The sequence below is a fragment of the Salvia miltiorrhiza genome, chromosome 5, assembly GCF_028751815.1.
Source record: "Salvia miltiorrhiza cultivar Shanhuang (shh) chromosome 5, IMPLAD_Smil_shh, whole genome shotgun sequence".
Taxonomy (NCBI): domain Eukaryota; kingdom Viridiplantae; phylum Streptophyta; class Magnoliopsida; order Lamiales; family Lamiaceae; genus Salvia; species Salvia miltiorrhiza.
In genome coordinates, this window is record NC_080391.1 from 3,992,079 (window position 1) to 4,016,554 (window position 24,476).

At 38.0% G+C, this 24,476-nt stretch overlaps 6 protein-coding genes and 1 non-coding gene across 15 annotated transcripts in view; 4 read left to right on the top strand and 3 right to left on the bottom strand.

Moving 5' to 3' along the window:
- LOC130985259 (uncharacterized) overlaps positions 1 to 24,476 on the top strand; it is a 920,555-nt gene that overhangs the window by 91,974 nt on the left and 804,105 nt on the right. The window lies entirely within an intron of this gene.
- Positions 241 to 320, top strand: TRNAL-UAG (transfer RNA leucine (anticodon UAG)). Its single transcript has one exon. It is a non-coding gene; the product is annotated as a tRNA-Leu (tRNA).
- Positions 2,404 to 3,594, bottom strand: LOC130985318 (chlorophyll a-b binding protein of LHCII type 1). The gene has a single exon (XM_057908239.1). It carries the CDS (start codon positions 3,376 to 3,378, stop codon positions 2,584 to 2,586), a length of 795 nt encoding a protein of 264 aa, XP_057764222.1. The 5' UTR covers positions 3,379 to 3,594; the 3' UTR covers positions 2,404 to 2,583.
- LOC130985229 (probable starch synthase 4, chloroplastic/amyloplastic) lies at positions 6,023 to 15,536 on the bottom strand. Of its 2 annotated transcripts, XM_057908068.1 has the most exons (17): positions 15,208 to 15,536; positions 14,208 to 14,577; positions 13,951 to 14,001; positions 13,686 to 13,767; positions 12,441 to 13,500; positions 12,304 to 12,355; positions 11,289 to 11,411; positions 11,140 to 11,215; positions 10,863 to 11,047; positions 10,591 to 10,785; positions 10,277 to 10,348; positions 9,870 to 10,079; positions 8,695 to 8,820; positions 8,224 to 8,373; positions 8,088 to 8,149; positions 7,922 to 7,997; positions 6,023 to 7,838 (listed from the first exon to the last, which is right to left on the bottom strand). In XM_057908068.1, exons 1-17 carry the CDS (start codon positions 15,351 to 15,353, stop codon positions 7,668 to 7,670), a joined length of 3,207 nt encoding a protein of 1,068 aa, XP_057764051.1. In that variant the 5' UTR covers positions 15,354 to 15,536; the 3' UTR covers positions 6,023 to 7,667. The 2 variants fall into 2 exon arrangements, with proteins under 2 accessions (XP_057764051.1, XP_057764052.1); XM_057908069.1 differs by lacking the exon at positions 13,951 to 14,001.
- On the top strand, positions 6,084 to 6,989 carry LOC130985317 (chlorophyll a-b binding protein of LHCII type 1-like). The gene has a single exon (XM_057908238.1). It carries the CDS (start codon positions 6,084 to 6,086, stop codon positions 6,876 to 6,878), a length of 795 nt encoding a protein of 264 aa, XP_057764221.1. The 3' UTR covers positions 6,879 to 6,989.
- LOC130985326 (uncharacterized) lies at positions 16,327 to 19,591 on the top strand. 2 transcript variants are annotated; one of them, XM_057908256.1, is made up of 8 exons: positions 16,327 to 16,636; positions 17,024 to 17,159; positions 17,412 to 17,635; positions 17,835 to 17,974; positions 18,379 to 18,525; positions 18,616 to 18,675; positions 18,775 to 18,978; positions 19,273 to 19,591. In XM_057908256.1, the coding sequence occupies exons 3-7, from the start codon at positions 17,455 to 17,457 to the stop codon at positions 18,949 to 18,951; spliced, it is 705 nt and encodes a 234-aa protein (XP_057764239.1). In that variant the 5' UTR covers positions 16,327 to 16,636; positions 17,024 to 17,159; positions 17,412 to 17,454; the 3' UTR covers positions 18,952 to 18,978; positions 19,273 to 19,591. The 2 variants fall into 2 exon arrangements, with proteins under 2 accessions (XP_057764239.1, XP_057764240.1); XM_057908257.1 differs by lacking the exon at positions 17,024 to 17,159 and having other exon boundaries at positions 16,440 to 16,636.
- On the bottom strand, positions 20,694 to 22,785 carry LOC130985298 (pentatricopeptide repeat-containing protein At1g06270). 6 transcript variants are annotated; one of them, XM_057908208.1, is made up of 4 exons: positions 21,500 to 22,785; positions 21,297 to 21,401; positions 21,052 to 21,102; positions 20,694 to 20,829 (listed from the first exon to the last, which is right to left on the bottom strand). In XM_057908208.1, exon 1 carries the CDS (start codon positions 22,567 to 22,569, stop codon positions 21,544 to 21,546), a length of 1,026 nt encoding a protein of 341 aa, XP_057764191.1. In that variant the 5' UTR covers positions 22,570 to 22,785; the 3' UTR covers positions 20,694 to 20,829; positions 21,052 to 21,102; positions 21,297 to 21,401; positions 21,500 to 21,543. The 6 variants fall into 6 exon arrangements, with proteins under 6 accessions (XP_057764191.1, XP_057764188.1, XP_057764185.1 ...); XM_057908205.1 differs by having other exon boundaries at positions 21,052 to 21,146; positions 21,500 to 22,739; XM_057908202.1 differs by having other exon boundaries at positions 21,052 to 21,401; positions 21,500 to 22,739.

Genomic DNA, 24,476 nt, shown 5'->3' on the forward strand with positions numbered 1-24,476 from the left:
TGTGTCTACAGTGTCGAATCTGTCGATTATTTATAGCTTGGATCAGATTATATATATATATATATTTTAAAGATAGTGGAGTAATAATGCAATCATGGCATATACAAATCTTCTTAATTTGTAAATATCATGTAAAGCATTTCCAAGTTCAAACATCAATTAATAACTCCAAAAAAAAAGGCAGTCATCCAGAAGCATATAATGTATAGTTATAAAGTATATGGAAATATTTTTAATAATGACAGTTTGGCCGAGTGGTCTAAGGCGCCAGATTTAGGCTCTGGTCCGAAAGGGCGTGGGTTCAAATCCCACAGCTGTCATATTTTGTTTATTTGGCATATTTTTCTGTCATATAATTTTGTTTTTGGGTTATTTTTCTGTCATATATATTTGTTGTTTCATTTCCTTTTGCTTCTTTTTTTCCTGTCATATTTTTTTTTTGGGTTATCTTTCTGTCATATTTGTTGTTTGATCTCCTTTTGCTCATTTTTTTTTGTGGCATATTTGTTGTATGTTCAATCTTATTACAACACTTGCTCCTCCAAAGAAACATTCTTTTATTAGCAATAGTTAACATACTTTTCTGTATATTCAAGGCATTTTTACAAATTTTATTCACAATATTTTTCTGAATATAGTTTGAGCATTACATCTTCAACTTTTCCCAGTACTCTATCTTGGATGTGGATCAAGACATGAAGTTTTGGATGTGCACTTTCAGAAACATCAGCAAATCTAATGCAAGAAGTTTGAGGTGAAAATTTTGTTCTCAAACTCTTGATCAATGAACTTTCAATCTTGAAAGTGGATTGATCAATTCATGAAATTTCCCCCCTCTCAAGACTCAACTTGAGAATTTGACAAAGCCTTCAATCTTGCAAGCTGTATTCTCAATTCCAAGTATTCCATTATCTACTATCAAGCAGGCTTGAAGCTTTCAATTTGGTAGATGGGGTTTTGGAGTTAAATAGTTACAGGAGAGAGAGCCCAATTTTACAATAATGTTACTTAGCAGAATATCACAATCACAGCTACAATATTCTCTATAAGAATCATTTCTTCAATTGCTCAACATCATCATCAAGATTGATTCTTGGTTAATGAATCCTCATGTTTATGATTGCAAAGAATATTAGTATTAGGCAAATCAGAATTATTCTGCCCACACCTCTATCATTGAAAGCTCAAGAATCATGGTTTCCCTTTTCCATTCACTATTTAATTTCTCAATAACTAGTCAAACAACAACACCAACAAATGAAGCTCATGCTTCCAAAACACATAGAAAAGGGAAAATTTGCAAACAATGCTAATCAATGGGGGCTGGGTGGCTCATTCTGCAAGAACTCATCGATCGTAGAGGGAAAAGCAAGCCCTCCAAAACCATCATCGGAATGCACGAAAGCAGCTTTGCCCAACAGCAAATGCGCCAATCTAAACGGCTCCTCGTTGGAGAAATGCTTAATCCATCGCTCTAATCTCTCCAATTCCTTCACATTCTTCGGCCCCTTCACCCCCACAATCCTGGCGTAGAACTCATCATCACCCCCTACCTCATTAGTTGTGGCGTTTTCAGCATCTGATAAGCGCAGGAGCTGCATCAAGAGCTCGATATCATCGCCAAGATTTGGTCTTTCCGGTCGATCACCTCTTTCTTCGGCTTCGTCGTGATTGGTCGGTGGGGAATTAAGGGGTGGTGTCGAGAGAAATTCTTGTGGGGGTTCGCTTTCTTGGATGTCGGAAGAGGCGTTTGTGGCGGCGGATTGGTTGCAGAGGTAAATAGGGGTGCCGATAGAATCTGTTTGTTGCGTGCCGGTGATGACTTTTGGGGGTTCTATCGGCGGCGGCGGTGGCGGTGGTGGTTGGGGAAGTGTGGAGGGTGATACTGATTGATTGTTTTCAAGTTTGAGTCTTTTCTCGAGGTGTTTGAGAGAGGTGAAAAATTGAGTGTGGGCAGAAGATGATTTTTGCATTCTGAATTTCTGAGCTCTAGTGTTGATTTGGAAGATACAGAAACAAATTATACTTGATCAATTTATCAAAAAAAAAAAAAATTATACTTGATCAATTGATGCAATTAGGTTTTCCATTATTGCTAAATCGTTAGTTGCTGAGAAAAAAAAAATAAAGAAATAATATGGGGGGCGTCAACGTTATCGCGCCGTTATGAAGGCAGATTTATGTCTCGCTTCATGCGGCTCTCTTTTATTTTACTATAAAATTAATTGTAAATTAATAAAAAAAAATTACGAATTTTTATTTTGCAACACTAATTTTAAAATTTGTTAATTATCTTTTTTTTTTAATGCAAGCATATCTATATCATTAGACCACCTAATCTTTAAAATTAATTATTAGTTCATAAAAAAAAAGAACAACAACAAATTAACACCATTTCCGAAATTAAGGAACATCACAATTCACATAAAATCTGGTGATAGCAGATTATACAAAGCAACACTAAGATCCGGTCACCACGAACCACATCATTAACAAAGCTAATGCAAAACAAAAAATTAGATAATTTCCCATTAGCTCAACATGCACATTTACACCACAAAAACTCATCATCATATCCACCCCTCACTTTCCGGGCACAAAGTTGGTGGCGAAGGCCCATGCATTGTTGTTGACCGGGTCGGCAAGGTGGTCGGCGAGGTTCTCCAACGGCCCCTTTCCGGTGACGATGGCCTGAACGAAGAATCCGAACATCGAGAACATCGCAAGTCTCCCATTCTTGATCTCCTTCACCTTGAGCTCGGCGAAGGCCTCGGGGTCATCGGCCAGCCCCAAGGGGTCGAAGCTCCCGCCGGGGTAGATGGGGTCGGTGATCTCCCCGAGGGGGCCGCCGGCGATGCGGTAGCCCTCGACGGCGCCCATGAGCACCACCTGCGAGGCCCAGATGGCCAAGATGCTCTGCGCGTGGACCAAGCTGGGGTTGCCGAGGTAGTCCAAGCCGCCCTCGCTGAAGATCTGAGAGCCGGCCTTGAACCACACGGCCTCGCCGAACTTCACGCCGTTGCGGGCGAGGAGCTCGGGGAAGACGCAGCCGAGGGCGCCGAGCATGGCCCACCGGCAGTGGATCACCTCGAGCTCGCGGTTCTTGGCGAAGGTCTCCGGGTCGGCGGAGAGGCCGGCGGTGTCCCAGCCGTAGTCGCCGGGGAACTCGCCGGTGAGGTAGCTGGGGGCCTCGCCGGAGAAGGGGCCGAGGTACTTGACGCGGTCGGGGCCGTACCAGGGGCTGCCGGAGGAGACGGACTTGGTGGCGGATTTACGCATGGAGACGCGGCCGCCGGAGAGGCTGGGGGTGGAGGGGGAGAGCTTGACCGCCTGACCGGCGAAGGATGGGGAGGAGAGAGCCATTGTGGAGGCGGCCATTGCTGTGAGTGAGAATGTGAGTGTGAGTGTGAGTGAGAGGAGATGGGTGTTTTTTTTGAAGTTTCTTCAAGAGGTGGTGAATTGTGGAAGGTGGAGATGAGTGTGTTTTATAGGGTGATTTGGAGGTTTGGGGGTCCTTATCTTTGAATATCATTATCTGTGTTCTTATTGGCGGGTGGCATTTTTTATTAGTGATCTTGGATTGGTGGATAATAGTGTTTAATTATTAAATTTTTGTTATGATTTATTGGTGGATATATGAGAGGATGTGGGAGAGTCTCATGCAAAGGTGTGATTTCCTTTGGTTTTGAGCCTATGAGGGGTTGCCAAGTGTGCGGGTGGATATTGCAGCGGTGGATTGCTGAAGATGCTACAACAAACTGGATTTATTTAGAGCAACAGCAAAAAGAAATATGAGTGTGCATTCATGGATGAATACTCGAATAATTAATAGATATAAGCTTTTTTTAATCGGGAAAAAGTTAATAACAGTACAAATTGAACTATTGCACAATTTATGATATAATCTAATTCTTGTAGATCTTCATAAGCAAGAATTTTGGGCAAGGAAGGGCCCGAGTTTCAAAACAATAATCAGATTCAGACATGAAAAATGGTTAAGAGCTATTTCAGTGAAAAATGTGAGATGTAATTTGCCACTATATATATAATCTGTAGTATTTCTCTATCTTTTTGTTCATCATCAGTATCATTTTGATCAAGACTTTTAGTTTGTTAAATTGGGTCATGGGATTTGAATGTGTTTTCATTAACGTCTATTTGGGTTCGATATGATGAGGTTGAGCACTTGAGATCCTCTATTCCAATTCCAATACAGGCGTCTCACTCTTATTTCATCAATTTCTATATATTGTGATTTCATTTAATTTCACGATTATTAACTAGGATTTACTCATTCAATTAAAATTTGTAATTAATTATTTTTATATATAATTTACAAATTTATAGCTTAAAATGATTATTTAGGTTGATTATTCCAAAATTAGGGTGTACATTTTTTTAATTCAAATTTTCTTGTGATGTTAAATGTTAATTAGAGTTCATAATATATATAAGTAGTAAAGTAAACTTTTATTTTGTAATAATAATTATTAAAATAATGAAATTAATAGTAATAGGATATAGGCAATAAACAATATAAGCCATAGAATTTGGGATAGAGGATTATATCTGAAATTTATAAAGTGCCATGCTCGATTTCAAAAAAATTTGTATAAAAAAAGTCTTACATCAATTTTCTAGTCCTCGTAATTATGATGTGGCTCGTCAAAAGGTCCCAGTGTAATATTTATATTAATATTTATATGACATAATATAAAACGATGTCGTTAATTTGTGCATTGTTGCAAACTTGAGCCGAAAAATGATATCATTGATATAGTATCATTTAATACCAAAAATTATCATTAGCATATGGTGAGCCACGCCACAATTTTGGGGACTGAAAAATGGCATCGAGATATTAATTTGAAATATGCTAGCAATTTGTGATAAATGACGAATGGGATTTGACACGTTATTTTCTTATGAATCACCCTTATACTATGTCTCTGTTATGATTATATATTCTTCTATAAGTTCTTATCGTGATAATTAAATATTCCTTGAAAAACAAATTAATGTTAACTTATAAAGAAATAAAATCACTTTTTTATTATTTAAAACGCTAATTCTCACCACAAAAGATTAGCCGTGACAGAAAAGCTATAAAGTTTACCATTCGAAATGGGTTTATAAGTTCGGTATTATTTCACCTACAATTTTCCAACGTTTCATTTATCTCGAAACAATGCCACATAAAAATAATCTTAACTTATGAATTTTGACTTACTCTTATTATAAAATTAATCTCGAATCAACTCAATCTCAAGTAATTTCAGACTAATCCAATCTTCGTACTCAATCGTAAGTCTAGTATATATTTGGGTCATACCTTCCAATGTACCTACAACTAAAATCGTCCACTATGTCAAGATGGAAAAATTATTTTCCAATTTATTTTAGGGTTAATAATGCCAACATACATGAAACTTTCATGCATTTTTTCATCTTGCACATGAACTTAAATTTCCGCCTTCAAATACACGAATTTTCATTTTTTTTTTATTTTGCACACAGTGAACATTTCATTAATGAATCATTCGCCGAGAATGTTTATCATATGCAAAATCAGAAAGAAATGAAAATTCATATATCTGGAGTCAAATTTTTCGATCTGCCAAATTAGTCATTCGATGCTAGAAAATTCATATATATTTCAATTCTTTCATAACATTTAACAATAGACCAACCCACCAGCATTAACCGAAAATGCATGCATCTCACCTATTGAAAATTTGAAAGGCCATCTTTAAATCTCAACCACGTCATCAATAACTTTCATTTTGCTGAATATCCCATGCACCAGAGCCCCACTCAAAACAAAATATCTCAAAACCCCTCAGCAAAAAAAACAAAAAACAAAAAAAAAAAATCTAAAAAAACTGATGGTCTAAAACCACGCCACGTAAGCAGAGCGATAGAATCTTGAGACCCAATGAGAAACGAGATAGAGATACGCGAAGATAAGAAGCCCAACCTCTTCCCGCCTATAAGTAAATCCCAACCACCACTTCCCCTTCTCATCCTCAAACAATCACCCTCAAAAATCTCCACCACCGCAACTCACACACTCAGTCACAGCAATGGCCGCCTCCACAATGGCTCTCTCCTCCCCATCCTTCGCCGGTCAGGCGGTCAAGCTCTCCCCCTCCACCCCAAGCCTCTCCGGCGGCCGCGTCTCCATGCGCAAGACCGCCACCAAGTCCGTCTCCTCCGGCAGCCCCTGGTACGGCCCCGACCGCGTCAAGTACCTCGGCCCCTTCTCCGGCGAGGCCCCCAGCTACCTCACCGGCGAGTTCCCCGGCGACTACGGCTGGGACACCGCCGGCCTCTCCGCCGACCCCGAGACCTTCGCCAAGAACCGCGAGCTCGAGGTGATCCACTGCCGGTGGGCCATGCTCGGCGCCCTCGGCTGCGTCTTCCCCGAGCTCCTCGCCCGCAACGGCGTCAAGTTCGGCGAGGCCGTGTGGTTCAAGGCCGGCTCTCAGATCTTCAGCGAGGGCGGCTTGGACTACCTCGGCAACCCCAGCTTGGTCCACGCCCAGAGCATCTTGGCCATCTGGGCCTCGCAGGTCGTGCTCATGGGCGCCGTCGAGGGCTACCGCATCGCCGGCGGCCCCCTCGGGGAGATCACCGACCCCATCTACCCCGGCGGGAGCTTCGACCCCTTGGGGCTCGCCGATGACCCCGAGGCCTTCGCCGAGCTCAAGGTGAAGGAGATTAAGAATGGGAGACTTGCCATGTTCTCGATGTTCGGATTCTTCGTTCAGGCCATCGTCACCGGAAAGGGGCCGTTGGAGAACCTCGCCGACCACCTTGCCGACCCGGTCAACAACAATGCATGGGCCTTTGCCACCAACTTTGTGCCCGGAAAGTGAGAGAGATATTTATGTATAAGAAGAGTGTTGAGGTTGAGATTGTTGCTTTCATGATCACTTGTAAAGTTGAATGTGAATTATGGTAATAGAAATGCTATATCTTGAGGTTCAGTGTTTTGTGAGTTTGGTGAATTTTGATAGAATAACTAAAAACATCACACATTATCAAACTTTGTAGAGGTAATTATTAGTAAAGTTATTCATAGTTGACCATAGTTGACCACGGCATGTGTTTTAATAAAAATTTGGAGTACTGATAGTAGAGAAAATGTCCCACATTAAGGGTAGAAGATTCTTGGAAAATAGTTACAAGGGTAAAATTATGAAAATTATGTGGAGTAGTATTCCAAATAGATTGAAAAATGTACCCAAAAAAAGTATATGCGTAAATATGGAGAACAAAGAGAGTATTTATTAGGATTACTTTTTAACTAATAATTTTAATTTTTATTACAAATATTATTAGTGTAATGAATTAAATATTGGAACACAATATGCATCATAAATCTGTGCTAGCATTTCCGAACCTAGTTCTCATATTACACTATACACCTTTACAGATTGAAAGTGTAGATATTTACAAGTAAAATATAAATGTGCTAATCAAAAGTGTGAATGAAAGAATTGGAGCTGAGCAGCCTACATCCTCTGGATCAGCTCCACAAGACACAAGTATCACGAATTACGACTTGTTGTCATTTCATTTCATGACTTAACTAAGTCGCGAGATCATCCACTCCACCAACATAGAAGCGTGGAGTCGTAGACGGCCTTGATCGTGGCTAGGTGCTAACTTCTGGCCCTCGCTCTGGCGACAGACTTGCGATAAAGTTGTTCATACAATGGTGCTGAAGAGTCCCAACTAAAATCCAAGTTCATCACCTTTTGAACAAGCTGTTTCCAGTTATCACCATCATTCATATAATGGTAAAATGCCCGTTTCAATGCACTGTTGAAATCCTATATAAAATCCCATGTTGGTTATGAAAGTTCAGTCTTTAGAGAAATATAGATTGCTCATCTCATTTGCAATGGTGACTTACCTGCTCATCAGCTGTCAAGAATGTAAATCCATTTCTGAAATGGGGAGGTATGGTCTCATCGTCGAAATCGAAAACACTGCAAGGTGATTTACAACCGTGATTATATGAACAGAGTATGTAGGTAAGTGCAGTGTGATTCAAAAAGTCATCTGCAGATGATTTTAACCTGTCGTTGAGTCCTCCAGTCTTCCTAACGATGGGAATCGACCCGTATCTCATAGCAATCATCTGCATGTGTGATTTTGAGTTAAGAAACAATTGCGAGTATACCTGAAGCTTGTGATGCCGTGCATACAGGATACCTGAGTGAGTCCACAAGGCTCGAAGATGGATGGGATGATCAACATGTCCGAGGCAGCATAGATCAAGTGTGAAAGAGCTTCGTCATATTTCAGTATCAATCGAGCATGTTCATGAGTTTTGAAATGATCACAGATTTCTTCAAACTCCCTCTGAAAATTGAGAACTATCATTATCAATAAAGGTGCTAAGTCAAGAACATTCCACTTTTGAAGCCACAACAGCTGACATCAATAAACAGAAGCATATATACATAGTAATAATATTAAGTACTGTAGATTCCTGAAGTCAATCAGAGAACCTGAAAATATATAAACATGACACTTTTGAGGAAATGGTGAAAACCTTCATCAGAGTGAGGGGAAAAGAAAAAAAAGGTCCTTTAGAAAATGGGAAAACTTTAAACTTCTCAATGTAAAGAGAGTCCACAAACTTCTCAAAATAACATTTGAAATTGAGAAACCCGAACTTTCCTGAATCTTTGGCACTGGACTTGAACCAAGAAGAACGAACTGACCGCCTAACTCCAATGTCTGGTATATTGCATGCCTTATAAGATGTACACCCTTTTGCGGTACCAATCTAGTTATGCAAGCAACCTGCACATGACGTTTTATGACACAAGCAAGTGTTATCCCAGCAGGTGAATAAGAGACAGTAGTATGAGCAGATGGGAATTAAACCCTCATACATTTCAACCAAAATCTAATCAAGCCAATACATAAACAACAGTTGATTACAGTAGCACTAGTTAAGGAAATTTCAATAAGAAGAATATCCAGAACAGTTCCGATGGTAAGTATTGTTTTGTGCCTTTATCGGGCCGGCACAGGCCCAGAACATAACATGATAAGCTTAACATACCTAGAAAGCTAACCGAAACATGATGCAGTGAAACAAAATAAATATTTGTGATGTGATGGAGCCGATAAGCTCGTTATTTTGTTTGCCCTCGTTAAGGTTGTTTACTACTAATTTTAGCTTTTTCCAACACATAGCATACAAAATACAAATTTAAGTAAATTAACCCTACAAATAAACTTCAAAAGTATGCATAGATTAGATTTAAAAAAAATTAAGATAATTATACGATATACATAAAAAATAATAATAATAATAATAATAATAATAATAATAATAATAATAATAATAATAATAATAATAATAATAATAATAAATTGATTTTATACAAAAGTGAATGGACAAGGGTAAAACACATCTACACTGTGCTAATCTGACCCAAATCCGATATTTTTCATGTCATGTTCATGCCGGTCAATTGTGTTGTGCCTCAAACTGGAACATCTAAGTATTGAAAATATTGCACATCCGTGGAATGATTCATGTTAACCAAAGATTAATTTAGCCACATCTCTAAAAAGCTTAAATTATTACTCCCTCTGTCCCATCTCACTTGGCCTTTTCGGCACGGTTACTTAGGAGAGTAAGATTATAGTATAAAAGAGTGTAAATGTGTGTGGGTCCATATTTATTGTAGTGAAAATTGATTATCCAAAAAGGAAACATGCTAAGTCGAATGGGACACCTCAAAAAGAAAAGCAGGTCAAGTCAAGTGGGACGGAGGGAGTATAAAACTAAAAAGGAGTAATTTCACAACAGATTGTCATCAAATTCAAACTATACTTACCAATGGCTGCCTGTCATTAGCTGAAGACAATTGTAGATGTCTCCTTAAAGCTTCTTTGTTTTCTGCTTTGCCATCAATATCATTGGAATGATACTGAACCTTCAAAAAGGGGTCAGTTGCTGGATTCCATGCATCGGTATCAATTCCGTTTAAAATTCCGACAAACTTCTTTGAATATGTATTAATTATGTTCTGCAGGCCTCGTCCACCCTGAACATCATGAGCAGAAGATAGGATAAAAACTCCTGGTAACTATCAACTAATCAAGTGCGCGCTATTTCATTAATTGCTCTAATGTTGCTTAGGCAACGACACATAAGAAATGAGCTGCAGAATACAAAAGAACGAGTTTGGGGCAAGCTAGAGTTTGGGAATACAGCTGCTGCGAAAGCATATAACATTCATACCTCCGAACTCCGCACCTCTTGGGCATAGGTTGGTGAAACTGTTGTCACAATATTAGAGAACACCACAGCACCCTGATAAGCGACAAGGACATGCCACACAAAAGGACAATAAAAAATCATGAAGCTGAAATCAGTCCAAATATGTCAAGATGAAAATGAAGAATCAACTTTCAAGACCTAACCTACCGCCAACCAATTAAAAATAGAATATAAAAGAGAACCAAGAGGCCCTGCCACATGGAACCATGTCTCTCTTAACAGCGCAGACCTAAGAAGCGTTTAACTCTTGGGTGGGGCACGGGAGGTCTTGTTACCTTAACTGGGTTGACCCTGTCATTTGCTGAGTGATCCTGCATCCTGTCGGGTCTGTTGAGTTGGTGAACATCAAGACCACAAGATGCTAGCTCAGATGCTGGAGCTAATCCTTGATACTCAAAATTGTGACATGTAAAACATATTCTGGCTGAATCCAATCCTTTAGGCACATATAGATCCCAATAAAGGGGTGCCTGCCACATATAACAAGGAAAGGGTTAAAAGAATGCCGGGGAGGCACAACAGAAAGGTGAAAATCTAGCATTCATACAACGAAAGCTGTCTGCCAATCATGACAATGAATTATATCTGGTTTCTTCCCAGCTTGAAGAATTAACTCAAGTGCTGCCCTGCTGAAGTATGAAAACCTCTTAAAATCATCTTTCTCTCCATAAAATTGATTCCTCCAGAAGAATTTACTTGGATGAAGAGGTTCGATGAAATAAACAGGAAGCCCTAAATATGGTCAAAATTGCAGACAACTGAAGCATTAGGACACAACAAAGGAGCAAGAATATTTTCACTTTGGAACTGAAATAATTCTAGACCTTCAACAGTGCCAACCCAGATTTTGTTTTTGAACAGTCGACCATCAAAATATGACTCAACAGCCACATCCAAAACCTACATCAAATGCAGATCCAGGTTAGAGAGTATTATTAAAAGAAAAGGAGCACCTCCATCTAACGCCAATTACCTTTAAATCATGAATGCTCTCATACTGCATGCAGTCATATTTTGGTAGAACAACTTCCACAAGGTGCCCTTTCCTCTGAAGCGCTTTACTAAGACCAGTCACTACATCTCCCAGTCCACCAACCTTAAACATAAATATTAGGAATATAATAACATTAAAAGAATTAGGAGATAAGAAAGTGAAAATAAGTTTGCATCCAAAGCAAACATGAAACAAGAACAAACAACCTTAAACATCCCAACAGAGTACAAGATGCGTCAAAGACATATGAGACTGAAACAAAGTTTGCATCCAAGAGGATACATTAGAAATTGCCAAATTGTTGCAGCAAGCTGTTAGATTCTGAAATAGTGTGTAACCGGGCTAATTAGATAATTATGCATGTGAAATACATTGCCTCGTTGAACCATATTTCTAGTCAAGACGTACTTATTCCTTTCTAATTAGCTAAATCAACCATACAGCCGAACGACCCATACTCTGGGTTCTCAAAGCCCTCTGCCAATAACATGATCCTACATTGCACAGAAGTCAAAGTTCCACCTTCTAAACATGAAAGGGCACACATGCACGAGATGTTTGCCACCAGTTCTTCATCCAATTACTCCATTGTCTTACACTCAATCCTCGTATTGGAAGGTTCATACAGAGATCTTTTTAATGTTGCCAATACTTCTAGGTATCCTCATGAGAAGCGACGTGAGATTGGCAGAAAAGTCTCACACAAATGTGAATGTGTGTGTGACTTTTCTGCCAATCTCACACACTCATGTGTTGATAAACTAACAAGACAGGATTTAAAAAATAGAATTGCTTACTTTCATGCGAGCTAGATGTATAAGAAAGGCAAACTTTTCCCATACCCTCGAACATTCTTACATTATATTCATTAGTTACATTCTATGTGGAGCTTATTCTCCAGAGAAATATCACAATAGGCAACCATAGATATTTATATAGACATTTACAACACAAAAGCAGTACCCTCTAGAAGTTTAGTTTATAATAAGCATACCTTAGCCACAGGTGCCATCTCTGCTGCAATATGTATGACATGTAACCTTTCACTAAACAATGATAACAAGTACTAGTCAATATTTGTGTCTAATAATGTATGAAAAGACATTTAGAATCATTTCATTTTCTGCTGACCCTGTTGTTGATGATGTTAGTTTGAGAAATGTTGAAATAATTTCCCTCTCACTCTTTCCTTGCATTGACATATATGAATCACATATGCTCCTCTCCCTGTTCCATATCATTTCTCTTAACATCTTCACTTGATCCACTGAAATCTTCTTTTCAAGAAACCATCCATCCACCAAAAGCAATAAATTCGACCAAAACTCAGAAGGCTTGTCATGCACAGATTCATCTTCTGCGCTTTTCTTGCTTTCTTCTTTCAAGGCATTCAGGGTTTCCTGGAATTCATTAATAGAATCTTGACACAACTTAAAATAGTAATGTATCTCTTCATTAGAATTGTTTAGGCGGTCATCCAACAGTTCTATTTTTTGCTGCATTAGTTCATTATGGTGTTGCATTTTCTCTGATGACAGTTTATAGTCGCTGGTCTCTCCGACAGAGTCTTCAAGCTGGTCAACCTTCTTACGGAGTTCTTGGTTTTGCTGCAATGCTAGAAACGCTTGGTCTGCCTGCTCTGTTGCCTTATCTAAAAGTGTCTGTAGATCCTCTACTTTCTCATATAAATTCTTGCATTCAGATTTCAAGCTAGGGATTGTTGAAACATCTTCATGAGAAGCAGCAAGTTTAAACTCCAATTCTTTGAAGGAGGACTGCAACAAAGACCGTTCTTCCTCCAATGTTTGAACACGCTGGTCAGTTTCCCTAATACAACTAAGCTCGGCCTTTAGAGCCTGTAGCTCATCCTGCAGGGTCGTATTCTCTGCCCTCAATGAATCCAATTCCTGGCTAAAAGAACTGACAATGTCAAACTGCGAAGAAGAAACAACATTATTCAATTCCTGTTCGTGTTCTTCTCTGTTTGACAATTCAATTCGCAACTTCTCCAACTGGCCTTCGAGGAGTTCCACACGTATTTTCTCTTGTGCAGCCACTTTCAAACGTGCATCAGTTTCAGCCAGTTTCATCTCCAAATTGTTGATTTCTCCCTGCAATGACTCTTTTTCGCTGAGAATTTTTTCAAGATCCTCAAGAGCACGTATACGAGCGGCATTAAGAAGATGTATATCTGTAATGAAATAAGCAACAGATAGAACATATTCAGCTAGCAGAAAAAAGTTGAGCTCTCATAAATCTCTTCCACATTCTGTAATGATTAGAGCAAAACATTTCTGCCTACAATTCAACTGAACAAAGATAGTGCAAGTCAGAGACCATAACAATATAAATGGATCAAGTTGATCCATGACTTACTCTTTTCAGCACTTCGTATCATTCCAATTAAATCTTGAAGACCAATGCCTGAGCGTTGCTGTCCTCCATTTCCAGTGGTGGACTGTTTCAAAGATAAGATGATCAAATACTTAACTCTTTCAACAGAGCAAACTAGAGAAAAGAAACCGTCGACTCTAAACCCCATTAACAATTATAAAAACCGATATGATTGGCAAGAGTTACTTATAAATGTCCGAATATGTTGGAAAATTATAAGATATTTAAAATCATGCAATTGACGTACACCTGATTTCTTTTCAGTGAAGAATTGTAACCTTGATCCCTGTGATACTACCTAAACAGAAACATATAAGATAAGCACATCTCATGTTTCAAAGTTTCAAAAGTAACTTTTTGAAAATATATCACGCTGAAGGTGCCTTGAGCTACATCATTGGAAACTTTTTGTTTTGCTATTCCATAAATATGTGTACAGAGCTGAAGTATCCTTAAATAAAATGAAAAACTAAATGAAAAATGAAACGGGGGGGAGGGGCGTACTGGGATGACATTTGATGGAAGATAACTGCTCGTATTTTCATCAAAGTGCACTGATCCATCTGCAGAGTCAACATTGTCATTGTGCAAAGACCTAACTTCATCTGGTTGAGAAGAAGTGATGCAACCCTCTCCTTCCAAGTATCCATATTCTATTACGGGAATATTGGTGCTGGAATCTGTTTCTTGATCTGAATCTGAATTGTTGCCTTCGGGCAAGTTGCTATTATCAGTTGGTTCAAAATTTGAATTTGTTGGTGAAATGCCACCTTTGCGCGTGTTGCTCGTATTAGTGTTGTTATCATCAATTGGCTTAATACTAGTATTTGCTGGGAGATTGATTTTCTTGGCTTGTTGTCTCTTATTTTGCAAACTGCAGAAGCATCCAGTGCATCACGTTGCAAAAGTAGGGGAGAAATAATTAGCACCAGAAGAATGTATTTTCAATGGGATCATGATGGCTAGAGTATGCAAGCAAAAACTATACTGAAACTGAAGTATCTCCACCCAGCAACAGACGAACTAAAATCGTCAAATTTCTTGATTGCAGTTTTCATTACATTCTTAAGGAAGTTTCTACATCGAATCCAAATTTCTCTTCCATCAACTTTATGTGAAATCAGATATTAAGCACCTAATCACCCTAATATTTTCTTTGTTGGAGCCAGTGAAGTAATTCATCAACATAATTATAACCCCATTTATCATAATTTGACAACATTTTCTTGTAGCCACCTTAAAAAGAAAATAATTCTTGCCAGATAAAGTAGTAATCATGTGAAAACAGTGTGGTTAATCAAAGCACAAACTACAAAGCGAGCTATATTTACGCCTGCAGTATTGATTGTCAAACAAATCAATTTCCCACCATTAAGAATCTCAAGAAAAGGCAAATAAGCACCGAATGATTCATCAATTTCCAAAAGCATCCAACACTTCGACCAATCCAATAGATAAAAACCAGCTAGAAAAAAAAATTCACAATCAAATCAGACATTAGAACCTGAAGTTACGCTGCCGCATTTTACAAGAAGTTGGGTACCAACGCTGCCAAGACGAAGAGTAGAGCCGTACAGTGACTTGAGCAGACTTGAGGCCGTAGCCAACCAATCCGCGACGGAGGAAGCACGTCGACGGCGCCGACTCCATCAATTTTTTCACGCGGTCACCGTTCTAGTGTGTGTATTGTGAGAGAAAAAAAAAAACGGTTGCTTAGAACCAACGACTGCTTAGCTTTAATTCGGAGCTGGGGAAGTGCGCTTTTATCTTCTTCCTCTGCGTAAGCTTCGCATCTTCTCACATTTATATATACGAATGCGGCAAAAGTTATTTTAATTACGAATTCGTAAAACAAACTTTTTGGATTTAGAAATAAATAATTCCTCGCATTTTCCCCATCCAAATATTGTATTTTCTGGAAGGCCTTTTTTTATACTACTATATATTTTTTTATATATATAAAAAACTACTTTTGGTTGTCTCCACTCTCCACTAAAAATCTTCGCAGACCTTATTTCTGCAAAAGTTCCAAAAAAGTCAGAAAAAATGGAGATATATATATATATATATATATATTAGGAATTGGTTCAATTGAGATTTATATATATTTTGAGATTTTGAGATAAATGAACATATAAGTACATTTTGATGAACTTGTCAATTAATTTTTATGAACGCGCGTTGGTCTGGGGTTCAATCCCTACAAGTGGCGTGTTTTTTAAATAAATTAAATAGATTCATATGTTCATCAGTTATATTGGTTATGTTCAAAGAATTTATTGATATGTTCATTTATCTCAAAATCTCAAAAAATTTAAAATCTCAATATAAGCTAACCCTATATATATATATATATATATATATATATATATTTTTGAAGAAGAGATATATATTTTTTAAAACTCAAAAAATGGAGATATTTAAATACTACTAATTACCCCAAATAAGTTTCGGATATTTTTTGTTAGAGCAAGTTCCTTATTTTCTTTACAATTAACTGATAATTAACAGAAATATAGTGATAAAATTAAAATAGAAAGAATCTAGGCATCTTTAAACAATTATCCGTTAATCAAATAAGGCGGTTAACATTGGGTGTTGAAGATTTGGGCATATTCGTATAACCGATCTTTTTTAATTTATTTTAAATTTAACTATAAACTTTAATGATATTATAGCATTATTTTATTTCTAAACCAAAAAATTAATTAGTTAATTAGTAAATTAATTAGGCATTTTCATTTTTCACTTTCTGACTTGAGATCGAGAGAGTGACTGTGAGAGAGACCAGTCGTGAGTCTCGTGACTGAGAGAGGCACGACGGGGAGACAAAACTCGCCGCCTCGTGCCTGCCTGAGCAGCCTCCACTTCCGCCTTGTCGCGCCGTCGCCCACCCCGCCTCCGGCCTCCACCTCAGCCGACAGCCATCTCAGGTAACAACTCAAACCCAAACTTATTTGTTGAATAAATATAGCCTAAAGCAGTTTTCATTGAATAAATTTGTATAGCCTAGAGCAGTTTTCATTGAATAAATTTGTCGCTGCTCAAGGGAAATTATCAAATTGAATTACGGAATAGCCGAAATTCGTTGATAAATTTGTTGTTGCTGCTCATTGACTTATTTGTGTGTGTGTGTGGGCTGTGTAAGCACGGGGGGGGGGGGGGGGAGGGCTTCCGATCAGATCGGTGAGAAGAAGAGAGGAGAGAGAGGCCGATTTTTGTCCGCTAGAGAGAGTGGAGACAGATCTAGACCAGATTTTTCACTCCTTCTCTTTTTTGGTTACTCGGTTACCCGTCTAACTAGATTCAGCTCGATTTAGGGCAAAAAAGGAAGTATCTTTGAGTAATCTTGTGGCGACCCCTCCCTCTCCACGGTGCTGACTCTCCTCCGCTGGCACACCGCTCTGAATCTGCCGTTTCTGATATCTTTTGCGTCATTTACGATACACTTATTAGGTAAGATCTTCAGTTGTTATGAATCTTGATGAAGTTAAATACTTCTTGCAATCGAAGATGATTATCCATGCGCTCCGCCATCCGACATCATTGCTAGTAAATTTTTATAATATTTGATCATTCGTTGAATTAGTGGAATGCAGCTCTTGCATATAGATCTTAATTCAATGGTATTTGTAATGTTCCTTCATAAACTTCTAGTTTGTTTGATTTTGGTCAGCTGTTGATTTCCTTGTATAATGTATGCCATAGGAGTACTTTGTTGCTACAACTGCGATACAGAAAAATTCTTGCAATGGAGAATGGAAGCAGCTGTTTCTTTTCCAAAGTGGGATTCCTAAACTTTGCCATTTTGCTGATAATTGGTGTTTCTACCTTTCTTTTGTTCCGGATTTTGTATGTTATATACCGAAGCAGCAAGCAGTTACACAATAGACCTCCAGGACCTCTGAGTACCTTGATAATTCTAGGCTCAGGTAGCAAATTTCTTCCTTTTCATGTCTTATTTTCCTCCTATGATTGCAGCCACCGAGTTGCACCTCCAAAAATTGGAATTCTTGACAAGTAGTTCTGATTATAACACACTACTTCATATGGGCAGGACACATATTTAAATATGTTATTTGTTTTTGTCAGAATGTCATTTTGATTTTGTCTCTTTTGATCCTAATCTAGGTGGTCACACTGCAGAGATGTTAAACCTACTAGCTGTTATGCAGATGGATAGATTCAAACCTAGATACTACATTGCTGCTGCCACTGATAATATGAGCCTTCAGAAAGCTCATGTGATGGAGGACACCTTGAAGAACAAGGTAAAATACCTTTATCTACTCAACGTATGTGATATCCTTACTATTATATTATGATTATGCAGTGCTTTGTAGATTCAGTTTGCATGTAAATGAAACATCAGTCAGATTGTGAGGTTGAGATTATGCTTTTTTTCATACGTAATATGTGGGATAGAAATGTGGACGTAGTTTGTACTTGACTTTGGGATATTACTGTGAAGTTGTGAGATACATGGGATTAATATGAACCTGTAAAAGTAATTGCTGTTTATCCACGTTCTCTGCATGGATAAAGGTCACTGGTCATTGATGAACATGTGGGCAGAAAATAGGCTGTCGGGATATAAAGATAATTGAACTCTCTACTAATTTTTCCTCCTTATTTCATTTATCATATTATCTCTGACATAGACTCGATGTGCTAGGCAGAAGCTGAGACAGTAGGCACTTCACATTTCATGCAAATTTACCGAAGTCGCGAGGTTGGCCAGTCTTACCTAACTTCAGTTGGCACAACTTTAGCTGCTTTAGCCCATGCATTATGGCTAATGATCAAAATCAGACCTCAAGTGGTATTGTGATTTCTTGATGGACTTAACTATGATAAGCATTATGGGCTTTTATTTATTTTATTTGCTCAACTTGATATTTTCAATTTGCAGATTTTGTGCAATGGGCCTGGGACTTGTATACCACTTTGTGCCATTGCTTTTATTTTCAAGGTTTGCATAACTTTGCTCAGAAACTTTTGCCTTGTTAATTGGGGTTTATTTCCTGGAAATTTGAGAACATTGTTAAAAGTTATATACTGCAACTTTCAGGTTTTGGGGATCAGGTGGTCGTCTATTTTCTATGTTGAGAGTATTGCTAGAGTCAAAAGGCTATCTTTGAGCGGGTTGCTTCTATACAAACTACGGATGGCTGATCAAATATTCGTGCAATGGCCACAACTCAAGAGCAAATACCCTCGAGCTAATTATGTTGGTCGTCTTATGTAACGACTTCTATTCTTGCCCCCCTTTGAGGTACTTCCAGTTTCCCTGATCATATTCTATGATCTCTCTACCTTTATTTCCTTGTGTTTAGGTCAATATATAAACATTGTTGACACGTTGGTCGAACCAGATTAAGCAATTATATATAGGGTTAATTTGTTGTTCTTTTATGTTGCTTGAAATGACATAGAAATCATCATCACTATGGAGCTTCTTTTTTTAAGTACATATATACTGTGCGATTTAATGCTTAATATTTCTAGATGAAGCAATTAGTCTTTTTTATCTAAAGATTGAGAAAGTTTTTGGATTGATTCTTTGCAGGGCGCTCATTCAATTTACAAATTTATGATGATACTCAACATTTGATGAGACACAAAAGTTGCCGAACCTCGCACAACTGGAAAATGCTGTGGATACTAGAGCTGAAATGTGTGCTAAAAGACGTTTAATAACAAATAACACATGATTTTTGAAATCTGAAATCGTGATGACTATGAAAAGAAGAGACTTGAAAATACAGAGATATTACATTAGCTCAGTGTAGACAGGTTTAACTATACTAAGCCCACGTTTGGTTGGATAATTTTAGAGGTTGGAAAGGGATTCAATTAATTGAATCCATTACTTGTTGTTTGGTTTGGGTAATGAGTTGATCATTACCCTTACTTGAGGGTAATTCAATTATCCAATTTGTTACCCCTCAAAATAGAGGGGAAACAAAAGAAAGGAAATTCCTTATTAATGATTCATTTCCATTGTTTAACCAAACACTCAATAAAAGTATTGGTTATTGTTACCATTCCACTCATTTATTTGATTCCATTCCCTTTCCATTCCTCTTCTTGAACCAAACGAACACTAATTATACAATCTGTAATAACAGATGTGTAGAATAGTGGTGCTCTTGAAATGTAAAACTAGTTGGCGTCATATGATGCAATATTTTTGGACCAATTAATCATTATTGTCTGCTTAAATGTTTTTGATAACGCCCCTCTACTCTGTATCCGCCAGCCAAAAATTATCACAAAAAGGTAGTTAAGATTTCTGTAAGGTGGATCGGCCTCAAAGCTACATGTGGTAACTTCTACATAGAAACATGTAGGGATGTCAAAAAAGCCCGAAACCGATGGGTCGACCCGAATAGACCGATAAAAAAGGTGGGTTAGGGTTGAGAATTTTTAGCCCGAAAAAAATTTAGCCCGAATGGCCCGAACCGAAAATAGCCCAAGCCCGATAGGGTTGGCCCGAAAACCGAGTGGGTTGGCCCGATTAACCGAACACATTCCTAATAATTGATTTTTAAACTTTAATACATTACTTTTTAATTCATTAATAACATTTTGATGCTTGTAGAATATGTTTTGATTTTTTCCAACGGTTAGTAACAAACATCTATGATATAAAAGTCAAAGAAAGATAGTAATTAATATTAAATCTATATACAATTTTTTATCAAAACGAAATTAAAGTTAGATATTATGTAAACTTATGTTAAAAAAATACTAATTTTTGTATCTAAAATAAAGCGAAATGTCTTGATTTAAAAAATACGACATATTTTTATTAAAAAAATATGATTATTTATATATAAAAAAACCGTAAAACTTGCGGGCCCGAACGGGCCAGCCCGAAATCGAGTGGGTTAGGGCTAGGGTCGAAAAATTTTAGCCCGAAAAATAAAAAAACCGACTAGCCCGAACCGAAAATAACCTGAAACCGAATGGGCTGGCCCGATTGACATCCCTAGAAACATGGCTTGAAAGAGCACCAATACGATGTACTAATATTCATCAACTCCATAGCAGCTTTTGATCAAAGGTGCTCCTAACATGCTGGCACACAAGCATGAGATCCTGGCACGAATCTTTCCTTCACCTACAACAATTGTACAAAATCAAACTTCAATCACTCAATTACAAACACACATACAAAGAACGAAAAGAAAGTGTTTGATTAGACAAAGTTGAGCATAGAAAGAACACTATATATTCAATTCTATGACCATCTATTGGAACAAATTCAGCATGCAAGTTGTAAATTCTTGATAGCATTAAACAAAGGGCAACTTTCTTCCCAAAAAAGGATGACAAACTTTACCAGAGTAGTCTGCACTCTTATGTTCACCCGAGCATCAGAAGGGTTGGTATGCTGTAAGACGATGTATTCCTCGTTAGTCGCCCTCAGAGGTAGGTCTATGTCCCCGATGATGAATACGAAAAAATCACAGTTGATGTCAAACATGATCATTTCATTACATTAGAGTAGTTCCCTTATGAAGAATGCACTCATCACATTTCACCCCACTCACGTTTGAGGTATACAAGAGTGGAATTTTTCAGTACTCTTGGTTAAGAATATATTTGACTGAGTTTGCTAGAGTATGGTCTTCATCTGTCATCGAGAACATAGCTTGCGATTGATCCTGCAACGAACCATGCTTCATCACACTGGAAAAAAGGAAAGACAACATATGGTAAAGAATGAGCATATTTTCCCTCAATTCTTTGTCCTCATTAAAATCAACAAACGATCAAGGCTCACTCACTCAAACACCAGAGTAAGGGTTCATCATATATATCTATAAGAAAACTAAGAACTCATCTCTGCAAATCTCCGCCTCACAACAGAGGCATGCTCTGCCTCACCAATGGCGACTAACCCCTCAAGCAGCCGCAGCCTCACCCTTAGATACGGTATAAACCCTCTCTCACTCATCCCCACCACAAACTTCCCCGCCAACACAAACCGCTTCTCATCCAAGCACCCCTCCAGCGCTGACTCATACGCCTCAAACCCCACCCCAACCCCCTCCGCCTCCAGCATCTCCACCACCTCCACCGCCCGCCGCGCCTCCCGATTCGCCCGCATCGCCGCCACCGCCTTCACCACCGTCTCCCTCCTCGGGCTCAGCTTGTGCACTCGCACCATATCCGCCATCACCTCCACCGCCACATCCACCATCCTCGCCTCGCTCAGCTCATTGATCAAACCACCGAAGCTGTCGGAATCGGGAGCGCAGCCGGCTCTCCCCATCCCTCGCAGAACCTCAATCGCTTCCGCGAATTGATCGATTTTGCAGAGCGAGAGAATGAGATAGTTGCACGTGCCGCAGTCGGGGGAGTACCCTATCAATTTCATCTCCGATAAAATTCGCGCCGCCGCCTGCTGCCGGCGGCGCCGATCGAGCCATGATTTCGCGAGGAGGAGATGGATCTGCGGCGGGGGAAGGCAGCCGGAGCGGAGCGTGCGCTGCACGACGGCGAGGGCGAGCGGGAGGTGATTAATTGAGGTGTCGAGAGTGAGGGAGAGGAGGCAGGAGTAGGCCCTCCGCGGCTGCGAGCGCGGACGGATTGAGATGAAGGATTGCAGCATTTCGTCGATGATTTCGAATCTACGGCTCTCTGAGAATTTTGAAAGGAACGTGAACGGATTAGGGTTCCGGCAGGAATCGATTGCTGCGTTGAGGATTTGGGGGATTTTCTGGTATGCCTTGGCTTCCACTGCCGCTCGTATTGATTCTTCGAGATTTGAACTTGAGGAAGCCGAATATTGAGCGAGACCGCCGATTGGGTGGCGTGAGATTGATGATCGAAATCTCGCAGCTGCTGACGCCATGGCTGGATATTGAAATCGGATCTGGTTGGGAAATTTGGTCGAACAGTTGGTGGAGTTGAGTTGGGAGATTAATTGGTTAGATTTTAGCGCTAAAATTTTAAGAATCAAAGTATTTATATGGATGGCTTCTACTCTATCAAGTATTTATAATTTTATGTATATACTTACATGAATTCGAAATTAGTATCCCTAAAAAAAATCGAAATTAATAAAACTAGATATGACTATTTTTTGTAATCTTTTTTTATACTAGCGAGTCAATGACTAAGTTATCTTTATGAGTGTTCGGTTATTCGAGATTGAATTATCCCGAGATTAAATTAGTCCGGGATTATTTTTGTCATAGGGGTAGGCCAAGACTCATAAGTCATGACTAATCCTACGTGACATAATCTCGAGATTAAGTCTCGAGTACTATCTACTCAACCGAACATAACATTATACTATAACTAATCCCTATCTTATTATAAACCGAACACCCCATAAAATGACTACTCTCTCCGTCCCACGAATCTTGATACGTTTGGATTCCGCACGGGAATTAATGAGTTGTAGATTAGTGTTTTAAGTGTGTAGTTAATAAAATATAAATATGATAAAGCATAAGAGAGAATGTAATGGTTATTACTCAAAATGGAAACGTGTCAAGATTCGTGGGACGGATGGAGTATTTTATTAGTCAATGATTATATTATTGTATAAGTTTAAAAATATATAAATATATTATGTTATGAAAATATTTTTTTAGGGATGTTATGAAAATATTTTTTTTAGGCATCTGTCGACATCACTATAGTCGATGCAGGTCGACCCTCACATCCATCGTGCCCTCTTTAATATTCTTAAATTCATGATTAAATCTATGAATTCACAATTTAATATTTTTAAATTCACAATTAGATTTATGAATTTACAACTTAATGTTCTTAAATTCACAACAAGATCTATGAATTCATAACTAAAATTAAAATTCACAACCAGCTCGATGAATTCATAACTGAATCGTTAGTGTTGATTGTGAATTCGAGTTTTAAAGCTCGAATTCACAACTAGTTGTTTTGGTTGTGAATTCGAGTTTTAAAATCTAAATTCACAACTACATGAATTCACAACTCAATGTTCTTGAATTCACAACCAGCTCGATGAATTCACAATTTAATATTCTTGAATTCACAACCAGATCTATGAATTCACAACTAAAACTCGAATTCAAAACCAAAATAAATTCTAGTTTTAGTTGTGAATTCAAACTTTAAAAACTTAAATTCACAACTACTTGAATTCACAATCAAAATAAATTCTGGTTGTAAATTCGACTGATTGTGAATTCACAACAAAAAAATTCTGGTTGTGAATTAAATTTTAATTGGTTGTGAATTCACAACCAAAAAATTATGATTGTGAATTAAATTCTGGTTGTGAATTCGACTGGTTGTGAAATGCACGAATTTTTAAAGGGGTGATGTTTAAAGGGTAAAATGGTAACAATGGTCATTTTTTAAGTTTTTTTATCTTAGTGGATAATTCTTAATTTTACTAAAACAAATAGGCTATTTTCAAATTTCACTCTAAAAATAATTAAATATCATTATATAATTAACTACTCTAATAATTAATTATTAATTCAAAAACTAATATATATATATATATATATATATATATATAATTATAAAACCTAATTAAAGTAGTTAACTTTAATTAATTATTTTCAAATTATATACCAAAATAATAAATTAAAATTGAAAGGAAAATAAGACTTGTTATTTTAAAAAATTATTTTTTTTCGACACAATTATTTAAAAGAACGAGATTGTAGTATAAAATGACACGAAGAGAGTAATATTTTCGGTTGCATATTATTTAGCCGATAAAAGATTTACCTAAAAATTTGAGACACAATTAATGAT